The sequence below is a fragment of the Heptranchias perlo genome, chromosome 12 (genome assembly GCF_035084215.1).
Source record: "Heptranchias perlo isolate sHepPer1 chromosome 12, sHepPer1.hap1, whole genome shotgun sequence".
NCBI lineage: Eukaryota > Metazoa > Chordata > Chondrichthyes > Hexanchiformes > Hexanchidae > Heptranchias > Heptranchias perlo.
This window is the reverse complement of record NC_090336.1, coordinates 48,019,017-48,046,954: the sequence shown is the minus strand read 5'-3', so window position 1 is coordinate 48,046,954 and position 27,938 is coordinate 48,019,017. Positions and strand designations below refer to the sequence as shown.

Sequence of the window (27,938 nt, the reverse complement as noted above, 5' to 3'; positions counted from 1 at the left end):
GAAGCTTCAGACTTAGTTGAACCAGTAAAATTAGAGTATGGGCAGTTATAACAAAGGTCAGAAATTGAGCTACAATATTCCACTCTACTGGGGATAACAGATTATCAACAGTGACCAGAAAGCCTGAGCTTTCTTCAGCACTCCATTCTTTTGCAACCATCCTTGCTACTTGTTAGAGTAGATTAGATGTGTTTACCAAGCCCAAGCACTGAGCATTTGTAGCTAAAGAGAGCTTACTATCCCTGCAGTAAGAAGCAAGAGGGCAATATTGTGGGTATTTCTCATAGTTATTGATGTTGCAGTCTCAGCAATAAAGAAAACAGAATATTTTTCTGCACACTGTCCAATACAGTGTACACCCGTCTCTAGTGTTTCAGTTGCTGCTTGTCTTTTACAATTTTAATATTCTATCACTTTTGGTAAAGCAACCTCTGATCTTCTCATCCATAAGAAATAGGAGCAGGAGCAGGAGTCGGCCATACGGCCCCTCGAGCCTGCTCTTCCATTCAATAAGATCATGGCTGATCTTCGACCTCAACTCCACTTCTAGCCAGATTACAGATCTATATAACAACTTGCATTTATATAGTACCTTTTTGATGTAGAAAAATATCCCAAGTTACTTCAGAAGTGTGAGGGAAACTGATACTTAGAGTTGGATATTAAGTGGGTTTCATAGGAGAACAAGGAGGTGAAGGGGTTTAGGGAGGCAATTGCAGAGAATCTGATCTAGACAGATGAAGGTCAGCCACCAATGGTGAGGCAAAGAGAGGGGAATGCACAAGGGGCTACACCTTGTGTCTGCACCCATCCAGACGAGGGTGAGTATTGCATCACACTCCTAACTTGTCATTTAAAGAATGGTGGAGAGGCTTTGAGAGGTCAGGAAGTGAGCCACCCATTGTAGAGTACCCAGCCTCTGCCCTATTTTTGAAGATACATAGTTAATACGTATCAGGCCCACTTTAAGCTTTTCGATGGTGGTGACTCCCAAGATGTTGCTGTACTTTCTTCTGTTGGAGATGATCATTGCCCAACATTTGTGTGATGCAAATTTTACCTGCCAATTGTCAGCCCATCCTGGATGTTGTCCAAGGCTGGCATGAAGTGTTTCATTATCTGAGGAGTTGTGAATGGAGCTAAATTCTGGAATCATCGAATAGCCTTCCTCCTGACTTTATGATTGAGGGAAGGTCATTGATGAAGTAGCTCAAGATGGTTGGGTCAAGCATGCCCCTCTGAGTAATTTCTGCAGCGATATTTTGTGGCTGTAATGATTAGATCCAACAACCACAACCATCTTTCTGTCAGGTATACCTCCAGCCACTGGAGGATTTTCCCTCCCCCCCCCCCCCCCACGCCCCCGCCATTATTCGCACTTTTCCCGGGGTTCTTTGGTGCCATACTGTGTGAAATGCTGCATTGATGTCAAGGCAAGCTACACTTGCCGCTTGTCATCACAGCCTTGATCCAGACATGGATGCAAGAGCTGAATTCCAGAGGTCTGGAGCCGCATGCTTCTGGCAGAACCTGAACTGAGCATCAGTAAGCAGGTTTTTGGTGAGTAGCTGTTGCTTTGTGGCAGTTTTGATGACTCCTTTCACCACTTTACTGATTGGGAAGAAGCTTTTTGGGCAGCAATGAGCCAGATTGTTCCTTTTTTTTTGTGGATAGGATATATCTGGGCAATCTTCCATGTTTTCGAGTGGGTACTAAGGCCATAGTTGCACTCGAATAGTTTAGGTAGAGAAGTAGCTAGCTTTTGGCGCAGGTCCTCAGTACAGCTGGGATGTTGTGAGCGCCCACAGCCATTGCTCTGTCCAGTGCGCTCAGCCGCTCTTAAGCCATGTGGAGTGAACCAAATTGGCCGGGGGATGCCATGTAGAACTGTATATTCAGCATTTATGGCTGAAGACACACTCAAATATTTCACCCTCGTCTGTTGCATTGACATGCTGGGTTGTACCATGGTTAAGGATAGGGATGTTCATGGAGCCTCCTCCTCCTATTAGTTGCCTGGCTGCCCAGCACCATTCTAGACTGAATATGGTAGGGCTAGAGAGCTTTGCTGTGATTGGTTAGGCGACCACATAGCTCTGTCTTTTGCCTGCAGCTTCCAATGATGATTGCACAGTGTTCGGTTCTATTCGCAACCCCTCAGATAATGAAGCAGTCCGTGCCCGCATGCAGCAAGACCTGGGCAACATCCAGGCTTGGGCTCATAAGTGACCAGTAACATTCATGCCAGACAAGTGCCAGGCAATGACCATCTCCAACAAGAGAGAGTCTAACCACCTCCCCTTGACATTCAACGGCATTACCATCGCCGAATCCCCCACCATCGACATCCTGGGGGTCACCATTGACCAGAAACTTAACTGGACCAGCCATATAAATACTGTGGCTACAAGAGCAGGTCAGAGGCTGGGTATTCTGCAGCAAGTAACTCACCTCCTGACTCCCCAAAGCCTTTCCAACATCAACAAGGCACAAGTCAGGAGTGTGATGGAATACGCTCCACTTGCCTGCATGAGTGCAACTCCAACAACATTCAAGAAGCTTGACAACATCCAGGACAAAGCAGCCAGCTTGATTGGCACCCCATCCACCACTCTAAACATTCACTCCCTTCACCACCAGCGCACAGTGGCTGCAGTGTGTACCATCCACACTATGCACTGCAGCAACTCGCCAAGGCTTCTTCAACAGCACCTCCCAAACCCGCGACCTCTACCACCTAGAAGGACAAGGGCAGCAGGCACATGGGAACAACACCACCTGCATGTTCCCCTTCAAGTCATACACCATCCCGACTTGGAAATATATCGCCATTCCTTCATCGTGGCTGGGTCAAAATCCTGGAACTCCCTTCCTAACGGCACTGTGGTGGAACCTTTACCACACACACTGCAGCGGTTCAAGAAGGCAGCGCAACACCACCTTCTCAAGGGCAATTAGGGATGGGCAATAAATGCTGACCTTGCCAGCGACGCCCACATCCCATGAACGAATAAGAAAAAAGCATGCAGGTAGCCTTGTGTAGCAGCTTCACTAGGCTGGTACCTCATTGTAAGGTGTGCCTGGTGCTGCTCTGGGCACACCCTTCCACACTCATCATTGATCTAGGGTTGATCTCCCTGCTTAATGGCGATCGAGGAGTGAGGGATGTGCCGGGCCATGTGTTTACAGATTGTGGTGGCATATAATACTGCTGATGGCCACAATGCCTCATAGATGCCCAGTTTTGGGCTGCTAGATTTATTCTCTGTCTGTTCCACTTAGCAGGATGGTAGTGCTACATGATGGAGGATGTCCTCATTGTAAATATGAGACTTTATCTTAGCAAGGACTGTGGGGACTTAACTCCTACCGGAGCTATCTTGGATAGGTGTGTCTGTGATTGGTAAGTTGGTGATTACGAAATCGAGCAAGTTACTTCCTCGTGTGGGATTCCTTACCACCTGGCGTAGACCTAGTCTGGCGATTGTCCTTCAGGATTCGGCCAGCTCGATCAGCAGTGGTACTGCCAAGCCAGTCTTAGTGGTGGACATTGAAGTCCCTCAGCCAAACTAGATTCTGTGCCGTTGCTTCTTTCTGTGTTTCCCCCAAGTAATGTTCAACATGGAGTATCAAGCGGTTGAGGTGATCAACAGATTTTCTTGACCTTATTTGACGGTCTGAAGCCGTGAGATTTCATGGGGTCCACAATTAATGCTGAGGATTCCCAGGTCCACTACCATACCTCTGGTGGATCTGTCCTGCCGGTGGGATTGGACAGACCCAAGAATGATGATAGTAGAGTCTGGAATGTTGGCTGATGGATATGATTCTATGAGTATACCTGTGTCAGGCTGTGGCCTGACTAGTCTGTGGGACAGTTTTCCTAACTTGAGCACCAGTCCCAAGATGTTAAGTGAGAAAGACTTTGCAGACTCGACTGGGCTGAGATTTTCCAAGTCTTACCTGATATAATGCCTGAATTGTAGCTGATGGGTCCGTCTGATGTTGTTTTCCTTTTACTTTTGAACTTTAAAGCAGTTTGTTTACAACTGAGCAGCTTGCTAGGCCAGTTATGTGGGCATTAAGCATCAACCACATGGTATGGTACAGGAGTCGCGTGTAGGCTGGATATATATGTATGTGTGTGTGTGTATATATATAATCGAAACTACAACACAGAAACAGGCTCTTCGGTCCAACTGGTCTACGCCGGCGTTTATGCTCCTCACGAGCCTCCTCCATCTAACCTTATCAGCATATCCTTCTCTTCCTTTCTCCTTCCTGTGCTTATCTAGCTTCTCCTTAAATGCATCTATGCTATTTGCCTCAACTACTCCTTGTGGTAGCGCATTCCGCATTCTTTGATTAAAGAAGTTTCTCCTGAACCCCCTATTCTATTTATTATTATTTTATATTTATGACTTCTAGTTTTGGACTCCCCCACAAGTGGAAACATTTTCTCTGTCTATCCTATCAAACCCTATCATTATCTTAAAGACTGCTATTGGGTCACCCATCAGCCTTCCTCTTTTCTAGAGAAAAGAGCCCCAGCCTGTTCAGCCTTTCCAGATAAGCATATCCACTCAGTTCTGGTATCATCCTTGTGAATCTTTTTTGCACCCTCTCCAATGCCTTATATATGCTCTTGCAGAGAGCTAGCGCAGGCTTTTTTAAAAAATTTGTTCATGGGATGTGGGTGTCACTGGCAAGGCCAGCATTTATTGCCCATCCTTAATTGCCCTTGAGAAGGTGGTGGTGAGCTGCCTTCTTGAACCGCTGCAGTCCGTGTGGTGAAGGTTCTCCCACAGTGCCGTTAGGTAGGGCGTTCCAGGATTTTGACCCAGCCACGATGAAGGAACGGCGATATATTTCCAAGTCAGATGGTGTATGACTTGGAGGGGAACATGCAGGTGGTGTTGTTCCCATGTGCCTGCTGCCCTTGTCCTTCTAGGTGGTAGAGGTTGTGGGTTTGGGAGGTGCTGTTGAAGCCTTGGCGAGTTGCTGCAGTGCATCCTGTGGATGGTACACACTGCAGCCACTGTGCGCCGGTGGTGAAGGGAGTGAATGTTTAGGGTAATAGATGGGGTGCCAATCAAGTGGCTGCTTTGTCCTGGATGGTTTTGAGCTGCTAGAGTGTTGGAGCTGCACTCATCCAGGCAAGTGGAGAGTATTCCATCACACTCCTGACTTGGGCCTTGTGGATGGTGGAAAGACTTTGGTGAGTCACTTGCCGCAGAATACCCACCCTCTGACCTGCTCTTGTAGCCACAGTATTATGTGGCTGATCCAGTTAAGTTTCTGTTCAATGGTGACCCCCAGGATGTTGGTGGGGGATTCGGCGATGGTAATGCTGTTGAATGTCAAGGAGGGGTGGTTAGATTCTCTCTTGTTGGAGATGGTCATTGCCTGGCACTTGTCTGGCGTGAATGTTACTGGTCACTTATGAGCCCACGCCTGGATGTTGTCCAGGTCTTGCTGCATGCGGGCACGGACTGCTTCATTATCTGAGCGGTTGCGAATGGAACTGAACACTGTGAAATCATCAGCCAACATCCTCATTTCTGACCTTATGATGGAGGGAAGGTCATTGATGAAGCAGCTGAAGATGATTGGGCCTAGGACACTGCCCTGAGGGGAACGCCTGCAGCAATGTCCTGGGGCTGAGATGATTGGCCTCCAACAACCACTACCATCTTCCTTTGTGCTAGGAATGACTCCAGCCACTGGAGAGTTTTCCCCCTGATTCCTATTGACTTCAATTTTACTAGGGTTCCTTGGTGTCACACTCGGTCAAATGCTGCCTGGATGTCAAGGGCAGTCACCCTCACCTCACCTCTGATATTCAGCTCTTTTGTCCATGTTTGGACCAAGGCTATAATGAGGTCTAGAGCCAAGTGGTCCTGGCGGAACCCAAACTGAGCATCGGTGAGCAGGCCATTGGTGAGTAAGTGCCGCTTGATAGCACTGTCGACGACACTTTCCATCACTTTGCTGATGATTGAGAGTAGACTGATGGGGCGGTAATTGGCCGGATTGGATTTGTCCTGCTTTTTGTGGACAGGACATACCTGGGCAATTTTCCACATTGTCGGGTAGATGCCAGTGTTGTAGCTGTACTGGAACACAAGTCTTCAGCACTACAGCTGGGATGTTGCCGGGGCCCATAGCCTTTGTTGTATCCAGTGCACTCAGCCGTTTCTTGATATCACGTGGCTCGATGAGCCAAATGGCCTCCTGTGCCGTAACCATTCTATGATTCTATATCATTTTTTATAATATGGAGACCAGAACTGTGCGCAGTACTCCCAAGTGTAGTCTAACCAAGGTTCCACACAAGTTTAACATGACTTCTTTGCTTTTCAATTCTATTTCTCTAGAAATGAATCCCATTGCTTGATTTGCCTTTTTTGTGGCCTTATTATCCCGCGTCACTACTTTTAGTGATTTGTGTATCTATTCCTAGATCCCTTTGCTCCTCTATCTCGTTTGGACTCTTATTATCCAAACAGTATGTGGCCTCCTTATTCGTCCTCCCAAAATGCACCACCTCACACTTGTCCATATTGAAATTCATTTGCCAATTACACGCCCATTCTGCAAGTTTATTAATGTCCTCTTGCATTTTGACACATTCTTCCTTTGTGTTAACTATACCCCTCAATTTTGGTGTCGTCTACTTCCAATTCCCGAATCCAAATTGTTAATGTAAATTGTGAAGAACAGTGGTCCCAGCACCGATCTCTGTGGAACATCACATCCCACCTTTTGCCAGTCCGAATAGCAACCCTTAACCCCTACTGTCTGTTTTCTGTTTTGTAGCCAACTTGCTATCCATTCTACTACCTGTCCCCTGACTGCACATGCGCTGACCTTCGACGTAAGTCTACAATTCACCACCTTATTGAAGGCCTTTTGAAAATCCAAATATATTACATCTACTGCATTACCCTTATCTACTCTGTGTTACTTCTTCAAAGAATTCATTAAGGTTGGTCAAGCATGACTTTCCCTTCTCAAATCTGTGCTGACTATTCTTTATTATATTTTCATTCTCTAGATGTCTTTCTGTTACACTTTTGAGTGAAGATTCCATTATCTTTCCTACCACTGACATTAAGCTAATCGGTCGATAGTTCCCTGGACTAGTTCTATCTCCCTTTTATTAAGTATAGGAATCACATTAGCTGTCAGTAAGTCCTCTGGCACTATTCCCTTTTCTAGTGAATTTTTATATATATGTAATCGTGCCTCAGCTGTCTCCTCCCTAACTTCTTTTAATATTCTTGGGTGCTATCCATCTGGATCGGGGTCTTATCCTCCCTAAGTTTGATTAGTTTATGAATTATCTCCCCCTTTATCTTAAATGTTTTAGTATCTCTTTCGATCTCTTCTAATGTCCTCCCCACCTTATTAGTCTCCCTGGTAAATACTGAGGCAAAGGGCTCGATTTTCCGATGTCCTGGCGGGTGCGTTCATGGAGGGGGGGGTGCTCTGAAAATTGGGAATTCCCGGGGCGGGTGTGGAGCCTGGCTCCAACCCGCCCACTTCCGGGTTCCCCATGACGCGCTTCGTTACGCGCGCAGCCCCTGCATGCGAGACTCCCGCCGGCAATTAAAGCTGGCGGGATCCCACTTAAATCAACTAATTGGATACTTCAGGTGGTTAGGAGACCTGATTTGTAGGATATTTTAGGAGGAGTGGGATTTTCATCTGAACTGAGGGAAACACTCCCAGTTGAAATGGACGTGTTGCAGCCACTAGCCTGTGGCAGCTGCAAAGGTCCGTTTGACAGGTGGTGGGGGGGACAGACCCTAACTCATTGCAGGAGGCCACTCTGTCACTTTGGACAAAGTTTGGCCTGCACCACCCTCCTCCTAACACTAAAATTCTGCAACTTGCAACCTCAACTCCAGTGTGCAGACACATTTACCTACCTTGCGGACCCCCTCAAACGTGCATCTTCCGGATGGGGGCCGCTGTAGCTGCAGTCATGACCTCTTCGGAGGACGACCAGCCTCGCCGTTCACCTCTGACACGTGGAGCTCCACAACACAGTGCTATGACACATCCACCTGCACAGCAGGAGGGAGGGCAACCGCAGAGAGAGATGCGTGCAGAAGGCATTACCCTCGCCACAGGGTCTACAGACCGAGGCTCAGCTTCCTGGACCTCTCTGAGCAGCAGTGCACACAGAGGCTTAGAGTCCCTCGACATGTAGTCATGGACATCTGCAGCTTCCTTCATGCCGAGCTGCTCCTGGCTGGCCCGGGTTTCGGTGCCCATAGGACCCCTTCAAAGACTGCTGCACCTGTGCAGAGGCAGACTCGGCCACCTGGAGAGGGGGCAGCATTGCCGGTACTGGTTGAGAGGGGGACAACGGGTGAGACGTGGGAGCGCTTTGAGTGGCGTCCCCACTTCCATGTCCACTTTCACCATCATCCCTCTCCTGGCCCAGGCTCACATCACTCCTTCCACCCTGCTGGACAACAGTTTGGAGGACTTGTGTGAACCCTTGGAAAGCCAGTTGTAAGGTATCTGTCAGCTTGTTTAAGGCGGCAGAATGTTGCTCACCCTGAATCCGAACGGCCGTTGTCGGGGCCTGAATGGATTCATTGTTGAACCGTGCTTGAAGCTCTATGGAAGCTAGCCTTTCCTCCGTCGCAGACGTTCCCGCACCTACCTGCGACACTATCTCAGAGATGCCTTTACGTCCCTGTGACAGTATTCCACTCATGCAGGAGTTGGACTCTTCCATCCTCTGCGCGATTGTGGAGAGTGTGTGTGGCAACTGTTCCAGTACCTCGGCAATGTGCTGCTGGCCCTCGATGACTCCTTTTCACAGCTGGCCCCCAGGGTTCAGCATCTGGGTCCAGCTTAGCAGAGCCTGGAGAAGAGTGCTCCCACCGACGCGGACTCTCCACGGCTGCCCCTGCCACCAGGGTCTGCTCGTGCTCATGTGCGTGGTGACTCACCATGTGCAAGCCCAACTAAGTGAGGACGGGGACCTACCGAGGTGTATGTATCTGCGCTGGTGGATGGCTGGCTCTGATGTGACGATGCCCCCTCAGAGGCCGGCAGGTCCTCTGAGGAATTGCCCTCTGCCGTCATGGCTCGCAGATGGCCCTGCAAGAGAACAGAAAGCAGATTTGGGGTGCTGCAGATGCCAAGTGATGCTAAGATCATTCGCTATCATGAGTGCTGAGTGTTAGATTTCTGTCACCAGCTGCTTGTGCACTCCCATTCTCAGCGTTCGTCACGGACAGGCACTCCAGCGTCCGGCTTATTTCGAGTACCTGCTGCTCCACATCTGTTAAGACCACCTGGTGTGGCGGCCCCCTCCGGTCCTTGCCCTCTCCCGGGCATTCTGGCATCTCTTCTCCTATCAAGGCAAAACACAGAGGCATGATTGAGTGGTTGCATGGTGACCCGCTGCATGCATTGGTGTGGGTGGGGGTGACCGTGAGGGAGATGCATGGGAGGGTGCCTGTGAGACATAGCCTTGAGAGTGTATGAGGATTGGGTTGCGTGGTAGTGTTCGAATGGGAACTGGGGCGGTGAGTAACTGCAGGCAAGGTGAGGCTGATGGTTGAGTGGATGTGAGGGGTGATGCAAGAGCGTTGTGGTGGCAGTGCAGAAGGAATTGTGTGGTGGTGGAGGTGATGTGGAAGACTGAGTGTGGGAGAATGCGTAAGTATGCTCCCTTTGGCTGACTTGGTTAGGTCATTAAATCGCTTCCTGCACTGGACCCATGTTCTGGACATGTTGCCGCTGCTGCTTACCTCTTCGGCCGCCTCCAGCCAGGCCTTCTTGGTCTCGGAGGGAGGACACCTCCTCCCATCCGATGGAAAAAAAATTTCCCTCCTCCTCCTTAACCCATCAAGCAGCACCTGGAGTGAGGAGTCAGAGAACCTTGGAGCAGCCTTGCCTCTGGCCTGCTCCATGATCCAAAATTGGTTCTTTGCTGCAGGAGGAGCATTGGAGGACTGCCCCTTTAAATAGGGCTCCTCCTGCTGACAGCCTGTGGTGCGCAGTGCGCCCTCTACGCAGGTCTGGAACGGGAAACCCGGAAGCCATAGTAAGTGCCTTCAATTAGGCTGCGATCGCGTGTGGAGCACCCCGATTTCACTGGGCGCGTTACCCACGCGACCCCCCGCTGCCTCCCTCCTAATATCGGACCCAAAGTAACTGTTCAATATTTCTGCCATTTCGCTGTCATGACCTGTGAGTTTATTGTGTGCATCCCTTAGTGGCCCTATCCCTATTCTGATTCTTTTTGTGTGTGCGTGCGCGCGTACGTGAGGTGTCAGCTGTGGCTCAGTGGTAGCAATCTTGCCTCTGAGTCAGAATGTTGTGGGTTCAAGTCCCACTCCAGAGACTTGAGCACAAAATCCAGGCTGACACTCCAGTGTGGTACGGAGATGCCGTCTTTCGGATGAGACTTTAAACCAAAGCCCCGCCTGCCCTCTCGGGTGGATGTAAAAGATCCCATGATACTATTCAAAGAAGAGCAGGTGAGTTCTCCCCGGTGTCCTGGCTGATATTTATCTCTCAACATATCACTAAAACAGATTATCTGGCCATTATCACAGTGCTGTTTGTGGGATCTTGCTGTGCATTAATTGGCCGAACCGTTTCCTATATTACAACAGTGATTACGCTTCAAAAGTACTTCATTGGCTGTAAAGTGCTTTGGGATACCCTGAGGTTGTGAAAGGCGCTATAGAAATGCACGTCTTTTTTCTTTATCCCTAAGCAACTCACATTTAATTAATTACTTTTGCATTGTATTCACTGTTATGTAGCCAAACAAGGCATCAACTTGCATGCAGCAAGATCCCGCAAGCAGCATTGAGATGAATGACCAGTTATTTTGTATTTGATGGCGTTGGTTGAGAGTCGAATGTTAACCAGGGCACTGGGAGAACTACCCGCTCCTCTTCAAATAATGCTTTGGGATCTTTTACATCCATCCTTTTTTTTATTCGTTCATGGGATGTGGGCGTCACTGGTGAGGCCAGCATTTATTGCCCATCCCTAATTGCCCTTGAGAAGGTGGTGGTGAGCCGCCGCCTTGAACCGCTGCAGTCCGTATGGTGAAGGTTCTCCCACAGTGCTGTTAGGAAGGGAGTTCCAGGATTTTGACCCAGTGACGATGAAGGAACGGTGATATATTTCCAAGTCGGGATGGTGTGTGACTTGGAGGGGAACGTGCAGGTGATGTTGTTCCCATGTACCTGCTGCTCTTGTCCTTCTAGGTGGTAAAGGTCGTGGGTTTGGGAGGTGCTGTCGAAGAAGCCTTGGTGAGTTGCTGCAGTGCATCCTGTGGATGGTACACACTGCAGCCACAGTGCGCCGGTGGTGAAGGGAGTGAATGTTTAGGGCGGTGGATGGGGTGCCAATCAAGTGGGTTGCTTTGTCCTGGATGGTGTCAAGCTTCTTGAGTGTTGTTGGAGCTGCACTCATCCAGTCAAGTGGAGAGTATTCCATCACACTCCTGACTTGTGCCTTGTTGATGGTGGAAAGGCTTTGGGGAGTCAGGAGGTGAGTCGCTCGCCGCAGAATACCCAGCCTCTGGCCTGCTCTTGTAGCCACAGTATTTATATGGCTGGTCCAGTTAAGTTTCTGGTCAATGGTGACCCCCAGGATGTTGATGGTGGGGGATTCGGTGATGGTAATGCTGTTGAATGTCAAGGGGAGGTGGTTAGACTCTCTTGTTGGAGATGGTCATTGCCTGGTACTTGTCTGGCGCGAAAGTTACTTGCCACTTATGAGCCCAAGCCTGGATGTTGTCCAGGTCTTGCTGCATGCAGGCTCGGACTATTTCATTATCTGAGGGGTTGCAGAGCCTCCATGTAACACCTCATCCAAAAGACTGCACTTTCTCAGTAGTACACTAAAAGTGTCAGCCCACATTACATACTCAAGTCCTGGAGTGGACTTGAACCCACAACCTTATGATTCAGAGGCAAGAGTGCTATCAACTACCCTGCTTTACTCTGTCTTGGCCATTCCCTCTAAAATGTAACCTGTGTAAACTTGCCAAGTTAAAATTCCAGCACATCAAATTAGTAACAATTATTACTACTTGTTGAACATTGATTCCGTTCTAATCAAATTACAAATATCTGTGTCAGAGGCAAAATAAATTCTACTTTTTTTAACTCGGTACTTAGAATTGAAACATGTTTTTAAGCCTCTGAGGATGGGTGCCGACACTTCAAAGTGGTGCTTATTGGTCTTTTGCTTCAAAGAAATGTAAAAGTTTTATTTCACTAGGCACTGCAGAGTTCAAGAAACTTCAAATGACTATTGACAGATTTAACATACCAATATTTTCATGTTGATTGAGATATCTGTCTTTTCAGCAAAGGTTGTGCTTAGTGTTACTTTGGATATTTGCTAAATAACTTTACTGTTTTTTGCAGAGAAAGACTCAGCATATTCCCTACAGGAACAGTAAACTAACTCGGCTATTGAAGGACTCTCTGGGAGGAAACTGCCAGACAATAATGATAGCTGCTATTAGCCCATCTTCTTTGTCTTATGATGACACACATAATACACTAAAGTATGCCAATCGAGCAAAAGACATCAAATCTTCAGTAAGTTTTGTGTGTGTGTGTATGTATTTACTAGTTGATCTCCCTTGGCATTGCACATGGAAAGTCAAGGCCAAGTGTAGTCTGCATGTGAAGCAGGGTTGGAGGGTAGGGGATAGCTAAGTCAAGTCACATATGTCATTCAGTCCTGTTTTTGTTTTATAGTTGGGCATTCTGACCTTATTTTTATTTAATACTTTTGATTTTTTTTGTTACAATAAAACTTAGAACAATTTGAAATAGCAGAGATGTAGAATGAGTTGGGGCATGGGACTTTCACTGCAGTACTGGCTGAGGAGAGCGGAAATACAAAACTGAGGCACCACAGTGCCACCACTGGCAGAAGAGTTTAATTATAGCATGAAAAGTTTACAATGGCAGTTTCCATTATGAATGTGGGCCATGAATTTATTATGGGGGGGGAAAGTTGACACAGAAGTGTGACCAAACCGTGACAACACGAAATAAGGTTTTGTAGTAAGTGTGTGCAACGATAAGATTTTTAATATATGATAGGTTCACACATAATATCTATCTATCAGCTATTTTGAATTGCATTTTATTGCTGCCACTCTGATCTTTGAGTGTTAGTTTTTAAATCAGATGTGTGTGCACTATGCTGTTTTTTTTACCATTTTTAGATACAAATAATCCTTAATTACATGTAAACTCATTAAATTTAATAAATCAACATAGACTTTAATGTCATTTAGATGAAGCATGCCCCATGTATGAAATACAGTGCTTTGCTGTGCACAATGCTGTAAATGTATTGCAATCTACTCAGTGAAAGTTATGACCCACTGTACCAGTAAGCAGAATGTTGTCCGACTCCAGGATTATTCTCTCACCTCGCCTCTGTAGATCTCACCACCAGCAATCGTGATTAATAAAATATTAAATGATTCTTGATACGAGTGTTTTATGTTTGATATTTTTCTAGTCATAACTTTGATCTAATTTGTTATAATTATCTAATTTTCTTTTCATTTCTGCAGATAAAAAGCAATGTTTTGAATCTGAATTACCATGTGGGTAAATATGCAAAGATTTGTGAAGAGCAAAGGAAAGAGGTAAATAGTCACTGTATAAAAGCAGCCATTTTGAAAGACAAAACAGGTGGTCACAAAAAAAATATACATTATATTTTTATTATACATACATCCTCAAAACCTACCTTTTTGACCATGCTTTCAGGCATCTGTTAACTCTTCTGCTCAGTGTCGGTTCTCTCTTATATGAAGTCCCTTGAGATGTTTATTACATTAAGAGTGCTATGTAGAAGAGTTAAGAAAGTTGATCAAAGGCACTTTCAGAAAGATAGGTTTTGGGAAGGTTTCTAAAGGCAGGGAGAGAAGTAACAAGACAAAGAGATTTTGGGAGGGTAGGGCTGAGATGGTTGAAAGCTATACTACATATGGGTAAGAAACAAGGTAAAAATTTTAATTTCAGTGCTTTGAAGGAAAGGGAGCCGGTAGGTGGTTAGCAATGATTGGATAACAAGCAAACAGAACTTAATGTAGAACAAGATGTGGACAGTGGAGTTTGTGTAGGTAGGAGGCCTTTGGAGAAGTCACGTCCTACGGTAACAAAAGTGTGGATAGCACATTTTTAAAATTTTGACCCACTTTGAATGATAGATTAACTCGAGTGCTGGTTCAGACCTTGTATTTTCTATATCTTATCTGTTTCACAGATTATGGAGCTCAAAGAAAAATTGAAGACTTATGAGAGTGAAAAATTGGTGATTCACAATAACCATGGACTAAATGTTATGGTTGGTTCAAATCCAAAGGAAAGTGAAAATAAAAGGTAAACCTACAAACTAATACTTTTGTTTCAAAAACAAAGGCACTAAATTTTTTGAGAAGGTGCTTTACATGGAAACATAGAAAATAGGAGCAGGAGTAGGCCATTTGGCCCTTTGAGCCTGCTCCGCCATTCAGTATGATCATGGCTGATCCTCTATCTCAATACCATATTCCCGCTCTCTCCTCATTCCCCTTGATGCCTTTTGTATCTAGAAATCTATCGATCTCCTTCTTAAATATATTCAGTGACTTGGCCTCCACTGCCTTCTGTGGTAGAGAATTCCACAGGTTCACCACCCTCTGAGTGAAGAAATTTCTCCTCATCTCAGTCCAAAATGTCCTACCCCGTATCCTGAGACTGTGACCCCTCGCTCTGGACCCCCCAGCCAGGGGAAACATCCTCCCTGCATCCAATCTGTCTAGCCCTATCAGAATTTTATATATTTCAATGAGATCCCCTCTTATTCTTCTAAACTCAAGTGAATACAGGCCGAGTCGACTCAATCACTCCTCATACGTCAGTCCTGCCATCCCAGGAATCAGTTTGGTGAACCTTCGCTGCACTCCCTCTATGGCAAGTATATCCTTTCTTGGGTAAGGAGACCAAAACTGCACACAATACTCTGGGTGTGGTCTCACCAAGGCCCTCTATAACTGTAGTGAGACATCCTTGCTCCTGTACTCAAATCCTCTTGCAATGAAGGCCAACATACCATTTACCCTCCTAACTGCTTGCTGCACCTGCATGTTTGCTTTCAGTGACTGGTGTACAAGGACACCCAGGTTACTTTGTACATCAACATTTCCCAATCTATCACCATTTAAATAGTACTCTTCCTTTCTGTGTTTCCTTCCGAAGTGGATAACTTCACATTTATCCACATTACACTGCATCTGCCCACTCACTCAACTTGTCTAAATCGCCTTGAAGCCTCTTTGCATCCTCCTCACAACTCACGATCCCATCTAGTTTTGTGTCGTCAGCAAACTTGGAAATATCACATTTGGTTCCCTCGTCCAAATCATTGATCTATATTGTGAATAGCTGGGGCCCAAGCACTGATCCCTACGGTACCCCACTAGTCACTGCCTGCCACCCCGAAAAAGATCCATTTATTCCCACTCTCTGTTTCCTGTCTGTTAATCAATTTTCAAACCATGCCAGCATATTACCCCCAATCCCATGTGCTTTAATTTTGCACACTAATCTCTTATGTGGGACCTAATCAAAGGCCTTCTGAAAATCCACATTAACCACATCCACTGGTTCTCCCTTATCTATTCTACCAGTTACATCCTCAAAAGACTTCAGTAGGTTTGTCAAACATGATTTCCCTTTCATAAATCCATGTTGATTTTGTCGAATCCCATTGACATTTTCTAAGTGTCCTGTTATCACATCCTTTGTAATAGACTGCAGCATTTTCCATACTACTGATGTTAGGCTAACCGGTCTGTCATTCCCTGGTTTCTCTCTCTCTCCTTTTTTAAATAGTGGGGTTACATTTGCCACCCTCCATTCTGCAGGAACTGTTCCATAATCTATAGATTTTTGGAAGATGTCAACTAATGCACCCACTATTTCCATGGCTACCTCTTTTAGTACTCTGGGATGCAGATTATCAGGCCCTGGGGATTTATCGGCTTTCAGTCCCATTAATTTCCCCAGCACTTTTTTTACTAATACTAATTTCCTTTAATTCCTCCTTCTCACTAGTCCCTTGGCTCCCTAGCATTTCTGGGAATTTATTTGTGTCCTCTTCTGTGAAGACAGAACCAAAGTATTTGTTTAATTGCTGTTCCCCAATATAAATTCTCCTGTTTCTCACTGTAAGGGGCCTACATTTGTGTTCACTAATCTTTTTCTTTTTACATGCTTGTAGAAGCTTTTACAGTCCACTTTTATGTTCCATGCAAGTTTATTCTCATACTCTATTTTCCCCCTCTTAATCAATCTCTTGGTCCTTTTTTGCTCAATTCTAAACTGCTCCCAATCCTCAGGCTTGCTACTTTTTCTGGCAACTTTGTATGACTCCTCTTTGGATCTAATACTCCTTAATTTCTATTGTTAGCCATGGCTGGGCCGCTTTTCCTTTTGTGTTCTTGCGCCAGAAAGGAATGTATAATTGTTGCAATTCATGCATTCGTTCCTTAAATGTTAGCCATTGCCTATCCACCATCATGCCTTTTAATGAAGCTTCCCAATCTATTATAGCCAACTCACTCCTCATACCTTCGTAGTTTCCTTTGTTTAGATTTAGGACCCTAGTTTCAGATTGGACTACTTCACTTTCCATCTTAATGAAGAATTCTATCATGTTATGGTCACTCTTCCCTAAAGGACCCCGCACAACAAGATTATTAATTAACCCCTTCTCATTGCACAATACCCAATCTAGGATAGCCTGTTCCCTGTTTGGCTCCTCAACATACTGGTCTAAAAAAACATCTCGTACACACTCCAGGAATTCATCCTCCACATTATTATTGCTAATTTGGTTTAGCCAGTCTACATGTAGCTTAAAGTCACCCATGATTACTGTAGTACCCTTGTTACATGCATTTCTAATTTCCTGTTTGATGCCGTCCCCTACATTACCACTACTGTTTGGAGGCCTAGCGACAACTCCCACCAGTGTTTTCTGCCCCTTGGTGCTTCTTAACTCCACCCAGACTGATTCTACATCTTGATTTTCTGAGCCTATATCCTTTCTCACTATTGCTCTGATTTCATCCCCACCTCCTTTTCCTTTTTGCCTGTCCTTCCTAAATATACAAGGATTTTCAGCTCCCAGCCCTGGTCACTTTTTCACTCGTCTTCAGGCAGAAGTAATTTTGAAGCGCCATTTTCTTTGCTGATGTAGTACATAGTTTATGTTGTTTCATGTGTTTAATTATTGATTGGTAGGCTTCTTCTCCATGCCCTTTCCGTCTTTAGTACGTATGTTCTTATCCAGCTGTAGCAATTAAACTCTGTGGCTTAAGAGTTTGTTTGGACATTGACTACAATGTTAAAATAATAATGAACATGTCTCTTTCTACTTTGCAAATTTTTGATCTTGCTATTATGTTAATACTTTAATGTGTTTTCCAAATTAGCTTAGATATATTTAATTGAAAATTTAGCAAATATCTGTTCAATTAGATGTCATCTATGTTAAGGATGGGTGATGAAACACAGCATGACAGCTGAGGATAAATGCACCGCAGGTTGCTGCGCCTGCCATCAGAGAGTAACGTGCATTTGACCTCTCCCAGGCCATTAATAAATTATAGTCATTCATTAATTAGAAATTAATTGTAGGGACGATTACCCCTGGGGAATACCTATTTCCTAGGCACAAAGGCCAAGCCAGGGCTCCACCCATTTACTGTGTCCTGAGATTTCCAGGGCTTCCTCCAGGGGACAATGAAAGGCCTGCACCTGATGTGTTTTTGGATGATGTTGCCAAGGGGTAGCATGTAGATGAGAAATGCCGGGGTGGGGGGAAGGGGGGCAAGGATAGATCCTCGGGGGACTCCAGGGGTAACGGTGCGGGAGCAGGAGGAGAAGCCATTGCAGGTGATTCCCTGATTGCGATTGAATAGGTAAGAATGGAACCAGGCAAGCGCAATCCCACCCAGCTGGATGAGGGAGGAGAGGCGTTGGAGTATGATGGTATGGTCAATCATGACAAAGGCTGCAGACAGGTAGAGAAGAATGAGGAGGGATAGTTTACCATGGTCACAGTCACATAGGATGTAATTTGTGACTTTGTTATGGGCCGTTTCAGTACTGTGGCAGAGGTGGAAACCTGATTGGAGGGATTCAAGCATGGAGTTGTGGGAAGGATGGGCACGGATTTGAGAGGCGACAACAGATTCAGGGAGGTTGGAGATGGGGCGGTAGTTTGCAAGGACAGGGGGGGGTCAAGGGTGGATTTTTGAGGAGGGGGATGATGGCAGATTTGAAAGGAGGACAGTAGCTGAGGAGAGGGAACTATTAACAATATTAGCTAACATGGGGGCCAGGAAGAGAAGTTGGGTGGTCAGCAGTTTGGTGGTAATAGGAGGGAGCAGGAGGTTGGTCTCATGGTCAAGGGGAGATAGGAGGGCAGGAGAGGAGATAGAAGAGAAACTAGAGAAAGATGCGAGTTCAGGGGGAACCTTGGAAGTTTGGCTTGGTGGACCAGGGGAAGGGAGGGTAGTGGCAGAGGCAGCTGAACGGATGATCTCAACCTTAGTGACAAAGAAGTTCATGAGCTCCTTGCACTTTTCACTGGAGGGGGCAGAAGAGAGGGATTTAAGAAGACTGTTTGTAGTGTAGAAGAGAAGCCAGGGGTTATCTTTGCGTTCCAGAATAATCCTGCTGTAGTGAGCAGTTTTGGCAGATGCACCCAGTTAGGCAAGTGGAGAGTACTCCATCACAATCCTGACTTGTGCCTTGTAGATGATGGAAAGACTTTGGGAAGTTAGGTAGTGAACCATGCCACAAAATATCCAGCCTTTGACCTGCTCTAGTTGCTATGGCATTTATGTGGCTGGTCCAGTTGAGTTTCTAGTTAATGATGACCCCAGGATGTTGACAGTGGGAGATCCGGTGATGGGAATGCCATTGAATGTCATGTGGAGGTGGTTAGACTCTTTCTTGTTGGAGATGGACGTTGCCTGGTGCTCGTGTGGCGCTAATGTTACTTGCTATTTATCAACCCAAGCCTGGATGTTGTCCAAGTCTTGCTGCACACGGGCATGGACTGCCTCATTATCTGAGGAATTGTGAATGGCGCTGAACACACTGCAATCATCAGCGAACAACCCCACTTCTGACCTTGTGATTAGATTTTAACACCGGAGATCAATCAATCAATAATAGATACAACACTACATTACATTACACGTAAACAATTTTACAACACCAAGTTATAGTCCAGCAATTTTATTTTAAATTCACAAGCTTTCGGAGGCTTCCTCCTTCCTCAGGTGAACGTTGTTGGAAATGAAATCCTCGAAATGAAATCGCATTTATAAATCACAGAACAATGCTTGGTGATTACAGACAGTTTTTTCAACTGCCCGTTGCCAAGGCAATCAGTGTGCTGACAGACAGGTGTTACCTGCAAGGTCTCCGAATATACAAATCACCAAATAAAAAACAAAAAAAAAGAGATAGAGAGGTAGAAACATAGAAAAGACAGCAACTGACCCGTTATATTAAAAACAGATAACATTTGTTCGCTGGTGGGGTAACGTGTAGCGTGACATGAACCCAAGATCCCGGTTGAGGCCGTCCTCATGGGTGCGGAACTTGGCTATCAATTTCTGCTCGACGATTTTGCGTTGTCGTGTGTCTCGAAGGCCGCCTTGGAGTACACTTACCCGAGGGTCGGTGTCTGAATGTCCTTGACTGCTGAAGTGTTCCCCGACTGGGAGGGAACCCTCCTGTTTGGTGATTGTTGCGCGGTGTCCGTTCATCCGTTGTCGCAGTGTCTGCATGGTCTCGCCAATGTACCATGCTCTGAGGCATCCTTTCCTGCAACGTATGAGGCAGACAACGTTGGCCGAGTCACAGGAGTATGAACCATGCACCTGGTGGGTGGTGTCCTCTCGTGTGATGGTGGTATCTGTGTCTGATCTGGCATGTCTTGCAGAGGTTACCGTGGCAGGGTTGTGTGGTGTCGTGGACGCTGTTCTCTTGAAAGCTAGGTAATTTGCTGCGAACGATGGTCTGTTTGAGGTTGGGTGGTTGTGTAAAGGCGAGTAGTGGAGGTGTGGGGATGGCCATAGCCGTACCTCTCGCACACTCCACAACCATCTCATACACCAACTCTACAGCAGACGCCGCAACCTCGAAACCAAGATAGAGTCCATACTCTCAACCTGTACTCAGGACACAGCAGACCAGCTACGAGATACCGCCAGACAGACGAGGCAACGGAACTACGCTGCCTACATGAAAACCAAGAGCAGGAAGCTTGAGAAACTCGGCATCACCACCAGCATCGACCAAGCTTCCCCCGGTACCACGGTTGCAACCACAGGGAAGTCTATCGTCAATTTGTCCGACCACACCCTTCAACCAGACGAAATCGAAGTTCTCAGCCGAGGGCTCAATTTCTGCCCCACTACCAAAATGGATCCCACTAGTCTCGCGGCGGACACAGAGGAATTCATCAGGAGAATGAGGCTCCGGGAATACTTCCACAAACCCCAAGATTTCAGCAGCGAACCCAATGAGACAGTCAACGATCTGGAACAGCAGACAGAGGGATCCGCGGTACAGCAACCGAAGAGGAAAGAGTCACACTGGACTCCTCCGGAGGGTCGCTGCCCTCAGCTGGACATGTATGCTCAAGCTGTCAGGAAATGCGTCAATGCCAGATTCATCAGCCGCACTCAGAAGACAGTCCAGAATGTCACCCGAGCTCAACGCAACGCCATCGACGCTCTCAAGACCAACCGCAACATCGTCATCAAACCAGCGGACAAAGGAGGAGCCATAGTCATACAGAACAGAACGGACTATTGCAAAGAAGCATACCGACAACTGGACAACCAGGAACACTACAGACGGTTACCCGCAGATCCGACCAAAGAACACATCCACCAGCTCAATAAACTGATCAAGACCTTCGATCCAGACCTTCAAAGCATCCTACGTGCTCTCATCCCACGTGGGAGACTTCTACTGCCTCCCAAAGATACACAAAGCCAACACACCCGGACGTCCCATCGTATCAGGCAACGGAACCCTGTGTGAGAACCTCTCTGGATACATCGAGGGCGTCCTGAAACCCATCGTACAGGGAACCCCCAGCTTCTGTCGCGACAGTACAGACTTCCTACAAAAACTCAGTACCCACGGACCAGTTGAACCAGGAACACTTCTCACCACGATGGACGTCTCGGCACTCTACACCAGTATCCCCCACGATGACGGCATCGCTGCGACAGCATCAATACTCAACACCAACAACAGCCAATCTCCAGACGCCATCCTACAACTCATCCGCTTCATCCTGGATCACAATGTCTTCACCTTCGATAACCAGTTCTTTACCCAAACACACGGAACAGCCATGGGGACCAAATTCGCACCCCAATACGCCAACATTTTCATGCACAAGTTCGAGCAGGACTTCTTCACTGCACAGGACCTCCAACCAACACTATACACCAGATACATCGATGACATTTTCTTTCTATGGACCCACGGCAAGGAATCACAAAAGAGACTACACGATAACATCAACAAGTTCCATCCCACCATCAAGCTCACCATGGACTACTCCTCAGAATCAGTTTCTTTCTTGGACACACGAATCTCCATCAAAGACGGGCACCTCAGCACCTCACTCTACCGCAAGCCCACGGACAACCTCACGATGCTCCACTTTTCCAGCTTCCACCCTAACCACGTCAAAGAGGCCATCCCCTATGGACAGGCCCTGCAAATACACAGGGTCTGCTCAGACGAGGAGGAACGCGATGGACACCTACAGACGCTGAAAGACGCCCTAGTAAGAACGGGATATGACGCTCGACTCATCGATCGACAGTTCCGACGGGCCACAGCGAAAAATCGCATAGACCTCCTCAGGAGACTAACACTGGACGCAACCAACAAAGTACCCTTTGTCGTCAAGTACTTCCCCGGAGCGGAGAAACTACGCCATGTTCTCCGCAGCCTTCAACATGTCATCAATGACGACGAACACCTCGCTATGGCCATCCCCACACCTCCACTACTCGCCTTTAAACAGCCACCCAACCTCAAACAGACCATCGTTCGCAGCAAATTACCTAGCTTTCAAGAGAACAGCGTCCACGACACCACACAACCCTGCCACGGTAACCTCTGCAAGACATGCCAGATCATCGACACAGATACCACCATCACACGAGAGGACACCACCCACCAGGTGCATGGTTCATACTCCTGTGACTCGGCCAACGTTGTCTACCTCATACGTTGCAGGAAAGGATGCCCCAGAGCATGGTACATTGGCGAGACCATGCAGACACTGCGACAACGGATGAACGGACACCGCGCAACAATCACCAAACAGGAGGGTTCCCTCCCAGTCGGGGAACACTTCAGCAGTCATGGACATTCATCCACCGACCTTCGGGTAAGCGTACTCCAAGGCGGCCTTCGAGACACACGACAACGCAAAATCGTCGAGCAGAAATTGATAGCCAAGTTCCGCACCCATGAGGACGGCCTCAACCGGGATCTTGGGTTCATGTCACGCTACACGTTACCCCACCAGCGAACAAATGTTATCTGTTTTTAATATAACGGGTCAGTTGCTGTCTTTTCTATGTTTCTACCTCTCTATCTCTGTTTTTTTTTGGTGATTTGTATATTCGGAGACCTTGCAGGTAACACCTGTCTGTCTGCACACTGATTGCCTTGGCAACGGGCAGTTGAAAAAACTGTCTGTAATCACCAAGCATTGTTCTGTGATTTATAAATGCGATTTCATTTCGAGGATTTCATTTCCAACAACGTTCACCTGAGGAAGGAGGAAGCCTCCGAAAGCTTGTGAATTTAAAATAAAATTGCTGGATTATAACTTGGTGTTGTAAAATTGTTTACAATTGTCAACCCCAGTCCATCACCGGCATCTCCACATCATTACATTACATGGACATACATTCACACGGAGAAAAGATTTCTCAATAACGATTTATGATGATAAGCAACAAACAATAGATAATAGGTTGAGTGGATAAACACTGCAACTACATAACTTATCATATGATCAGTTTGGTTCAGAAGACTTTCATTGTAACTTTGATAGGCATGCAATGTCTAGCAGATATTTTTAGAACTCCTGCTTCACTGTGTGTGTATACAAATCATCTTATTTAAAACTGCCCTATACTGCATGTCAAAATAGGAATTGCAAGAATTCTGACATCATCTACAGATCTCATTGAATGGCAGAGCAGGCTCGAAGGGCCAAATGGCCTACTCCTGCTCCTACCTCTTTTGTTCTTGTGGCTTTGCTGTCACAATGTCATAATTTTATAATTTATTGCTAAAATGGTCTCACTAAAATTGTACAATAGAATTAGCTGTGTAAATTTAAATCAACTGGTTTTTAATGGCAAAATGTAACAGGGGAAAAGAAAACCCCTTTTTGTTTGTAAGAAACAACTAGATTGATATGGAATTGTTCAAAACATCATAAATTATTTACTTGTTTGTATACAAAAATTATGGTAATTTGCTGCTAGTAAACAAAGCCCCTGAACTGAAAAAAAAACACCACAGCTTTGGCAGCAGCAGTAGAAAATCTGAAGTATTAATAGGGCTTCTCAGCAGTCTCTTGCATCAGTGGTTGGAACATACAGTAGTTCTGAGAGATGTAAATGTCCCTGTGTATCAATATTTTAAGAGTCTGACAACAACAACAAACCATGTACGTCAGAGTGAGATTAAGGAGTATTGTCACGTCCCCAACTTTTTTTTAAAAAGCTGTTGACTCAGTGCTATTTCCTGTGTCTAGCATCAGAATAAGTTAAAGTAAAATGTGTTCACATTTTGATGGTCTGCCTGGTTAAAATTAACAAGAAGTTGGTGTTCACTGTATTTTAGTTAGATTAAATACAAACCGATTGATGGATAACCCTTATTCTTTAGGTTATAAAGAAACTGGAACAAAAATTCTACTGAATAACAGAGTTATTCAATATATGTAGATCACTAGGATTTTTCCCTGCCCCACACTGCAACAAAGGTGTTAGCTAGCTTTGTGAAAAAGTGAGTGCCTGAATTTAATATATTAATGCAGTAAATCTCTTATGAACCATAAATATTTGGGCTTTCATGTCATGCAGTTTCTCCAACGAATTAATTATTTCAAGCATTGTAGCATGAAAAATTTGAGTTTGATCACCCAGGTGATCCAAATTTAAAGGTTCAAAATATTCAGTCTTTGTGGGTGGAAATCACTCGCAAAAAGCAGATAACTTTTTGACGAGTGTAATCATTCTTTGTTTTTAAAAGAAAGCTGATCATATACTCTTATTCCTGAAAGTGTATTTATCTGTATAATAAAAATCTTGCATCTGTACAAACTTCCTGTCAACATTTTCCATTACAATTCCCTGTGTCTACATTTATAATGGAAACTACCTATGTAAACTTGTCACGCTGTAATTACACTGTCCCCCAGTGGAGGCGGAGCAGCACCACCAGTAGCAGATGGTTGTAACCATAGCATGACAAGTTTACACAGGCAGTTTCCATTACAAATGTGGACATTGGAATTTATATAATAGACATTTAAAAAGGATAGAATGTATGACTTTAAAATTGACCTCTATGTGCCCTGGTCTAATTATCCCCCAGCATCTACCTCTGATTCACCTGAAAACTACAATTGATCTTGACTCCCCTTGTGTATTGTTGTTACGGCCTATTTTGGTGTGGAGTATTAAGATAAAACTGAAATAAAATTGATTTTTGTAGATTAGGTGACTTATAAGGGACTTGGAGCATTTCAGACAAATTCTGAAAGTGGGAATCATTGGACATAACATGTGAAATTTGCTCTTTCTGAAGCACTTGCAATACTTGAGAATAAATTACTTGCAGAATTCAACAAAGTTTTTACGTCAAGTCCTAAGTAAAGCAATAAGAAACAAATAGCAGGATGGTAGTGTTGTACTTTGTACTATTTTTGTTCTTTTTTCAAGATTTGAACAAGTCCTTGAAAATATCTTCAGCGATCGACAGAAAATCAGGATTAACTGCTCAGATTTGGAACTGAAACTGAAAGAGATGGAGCTAAAAACATATTATTATAAACAGTACCAGCAACAGGCCAAACTGTTTTCCTGTGAGCGGATAGCAGAAAAGGTAAGACAGTTTCGTAATGAACGTTTCACGGGTGGGAAAATTGATATACAAGGTAAGCTAGCCCCAACTTATTGGCCTGGTTCCAAAAGGTTACATTTCCACTTTAGCTCTTTGACTATACTTACTCACCAATTGTACGCAGGTAACTGAGAGCTGGTGTGAATTTATTTTTCTTTTCCTCAATACAATGGAAAATCATTATATAAATAGTTACTCAGCAATTTTGTGTTTAAAAGTTGGTGATATTATATATTGTAAACAATTTTACAACACCAAGTTATAGTCCAACAATTTTTATTTGAAATCTACAAGCTTTCGGAGGCTTCCTCCTTCCTCAGGTAAATGTCAAGAGCTCCTTGAAGCCTACGCATTTATACATATAGAACAATACATGGTGTTTTTGTTCTATATGAATAAATGCGTAGGCTTCAAGGAGCTCTTGACATTTACCTGAGGAAGGAGGAAGCCTCCGAAAGCTTGTAGATTTCAAATAAAAATTGTTGGACTCTAACTTGGTGTTGTAAAATTGTTTACAATTGTCAACCCCAGTCCATCACTGGCATCTCCACATCATGATATTATATAAAGTACATCCTTTTTTTTAAATATTAAAATTGAATCAAAGCATGATAACAGATCTTGTGTTCCATGCAATCAAGAAAGGGACAAAAAGGAATTTTGAAACCAAAATGTTTTACCAGCATAAAAGTTAGGCCACATTTACCTTATGATTAAAGCACAGCACAAATGGGTTACAACTTAATTTGTGAAACAGTGCAAATTAGTTGGGGAAAAAAGCAAACTTCAATTTTGATGTGGTTAAATGCACAGTATCATTGCCTATATAAATCCTGCAGTATACAGCTATAATGAGATAGAAAAGTTTAAAATAGATACTATCAAGTCAAGGACATTGAAGGTGAAGCTGCTTTGCAAAATGGGTAAAAGCTGCTTTGTTTTGTCATGCGCCCCTGTTTATTTTCATACACACGATGCATGCAGTGGAAAGTAATATGTAAATCTTTTTTTGATTTTCATATGTTCTTGTTTGGAGTTGAGGATATTTAAATCTTTTTAATCTCATACCCAAATCATTGCACAATGAATGGTTACGGTAGGCGAGTGGTTAAGTCACAAGATTGCTCAAATTAAACCTCCCTCTGGCAGTGATACTCTGTCACATCTAATGCAGATTAACCAGGATCTTTAAAACACTAGAGCACAGCATGTGTTTGGGGGTCCAAGCTCCTTCTCCCTTCCTCTGTGTCCCCAGTGGAAGATCTTTGTGTGGATGAGGAGACCATTTAACAAACAGATGGGCGAAATGCTAGTAGATTCTGGAGGAAGTTTTTACTCCAATAAAACCTATCTACTGACTAGAATTGGGCGTGGTATTTTTCACTCTTCAGTGGTGCCACAGTCATATCGTCAGCCAGTTGGTATGGACACCGAGTGTGACGCCAAGGAGCCCTAGTAAAATTGAAGTCAATGGGAATCAGGAGGAAAACTCTCCATTGGCTGGAGTCATGCAGCACAAAGGAAGATGGTAGTGGTTGTTGGAGGCCAATCATCATAGCCCCAGGGCATTGCTGCATGAGTTCCTCAGGGCAGTGTCCTGGGCCCAACCATCTTCAGCTGCTTCATCAATAACCTTCCCTCCACCATAAGGTCAGAAGTGGGGATGTTCGCTGATGATTGCACAGTGTTCAGTTCCATTTGCAACCCCTCAAATAATGAAGCAGTCCGAGCCCGCATGCAGCAAGACCTGGACAACATCCAGGCTTGGGCTCATAAGTGACCAGTAACATTCACGCCAGACAAGTGCCAGGCAATGACCATCTGCAACAAGAGAGTGTCTAAACACCTCCCCTTGACACTCAATGGCATTACTATCCCCGAATCCCCCACCATCAACGTCCTGGGGGTCACCATTGACCAGAAACTTAACTGGACCAGCCACATAAATACTGTGGCTACAAAAGCAGGTCAGAGACTTGGTATTCTGCAGCGAGTGACTCACCTCCTGACTCCCCAAAGCCTTTCCACCATCTACAAGGCACAAGTCAGGAGTGTGATGGAATACTCTCCACTTGCCAGGATGAGTGCAGCTCCAACAACACAAGAAGCTCGACACCATCCAGGACAAAGCAGCCAGCTTGATTGGCACCCCATCCTGCACCTTAAACATTCACTCCCTCACCACCGGCGCATTGTGGCTGCAGTGTGTACCATCCACAGGATGCACTGCAGCAACTCGCCAAGGCTGCTTCGACAGCATCTCCCAAACCCGCGACCTCTACCACCTAGAAGGACAAGAGCAGCAGGCACACGGGAACAACACCACCTGCACGTTCCCCTCCAAGTCACACACCATCCCGACTTGGAAATATATCGCCGTTCCTTCATCGTCGCTGGGTCAAAATCCTGGAACTCCCTTCCTAACAGCACTGTGGGAGAACCTTCACCACACGGACTGCAGCGGTTTAAGAAGGCAGCTCACCACCACCTTCTCAAGGGCAATTAGGGATGGGCAATAAATGCCAGCGACGCCCACATCCCATGAACGAATAAAAAAACATCACAACTATTGTCATTTTAATGTAAAAAGGTGGGATGGAACTTCAGACCTATTTTTTTTTCTAGTGATTGTGGAACATGACCTATACTGAGAAATGAAAA

The 27,938-nt window shown here is 45.3% G+C and overlaps 1 protein-coding gene across 2 annotated transcripts in view; it reads left to right on the top strand.

Annotated features, from left to right (window-relative positions):
* kif18a (kinesin family member 18A) overlaps positions 1-27,938 on the top strand; it is a 135,941-nt gene that overhangs the window by 38,201 nt on the left and 69,802 nt on the right. For both annotated transcript variants that reach the window (XM_067994087.1, XM_067994086.1), the window contains exons 7-10: positions 12,426-12,602; positions 13,598-13,672; positions 14,296-14,411; positions 25,097-25,259. In XM_067994087.1, coding sequence (XP_067850188.1) covers positions 12,426-12,602; positions 13,598-13,672; positions 14,296-14,411; positions 25,097-25,259 — 531 coding nt within the window. The remainder of the gene's footprint in view (positions 1-12,425; positions 12,603-13,597; positions 13,673-14,295; positions 14,412-25,096; positions 25,260-27,938) is intronic.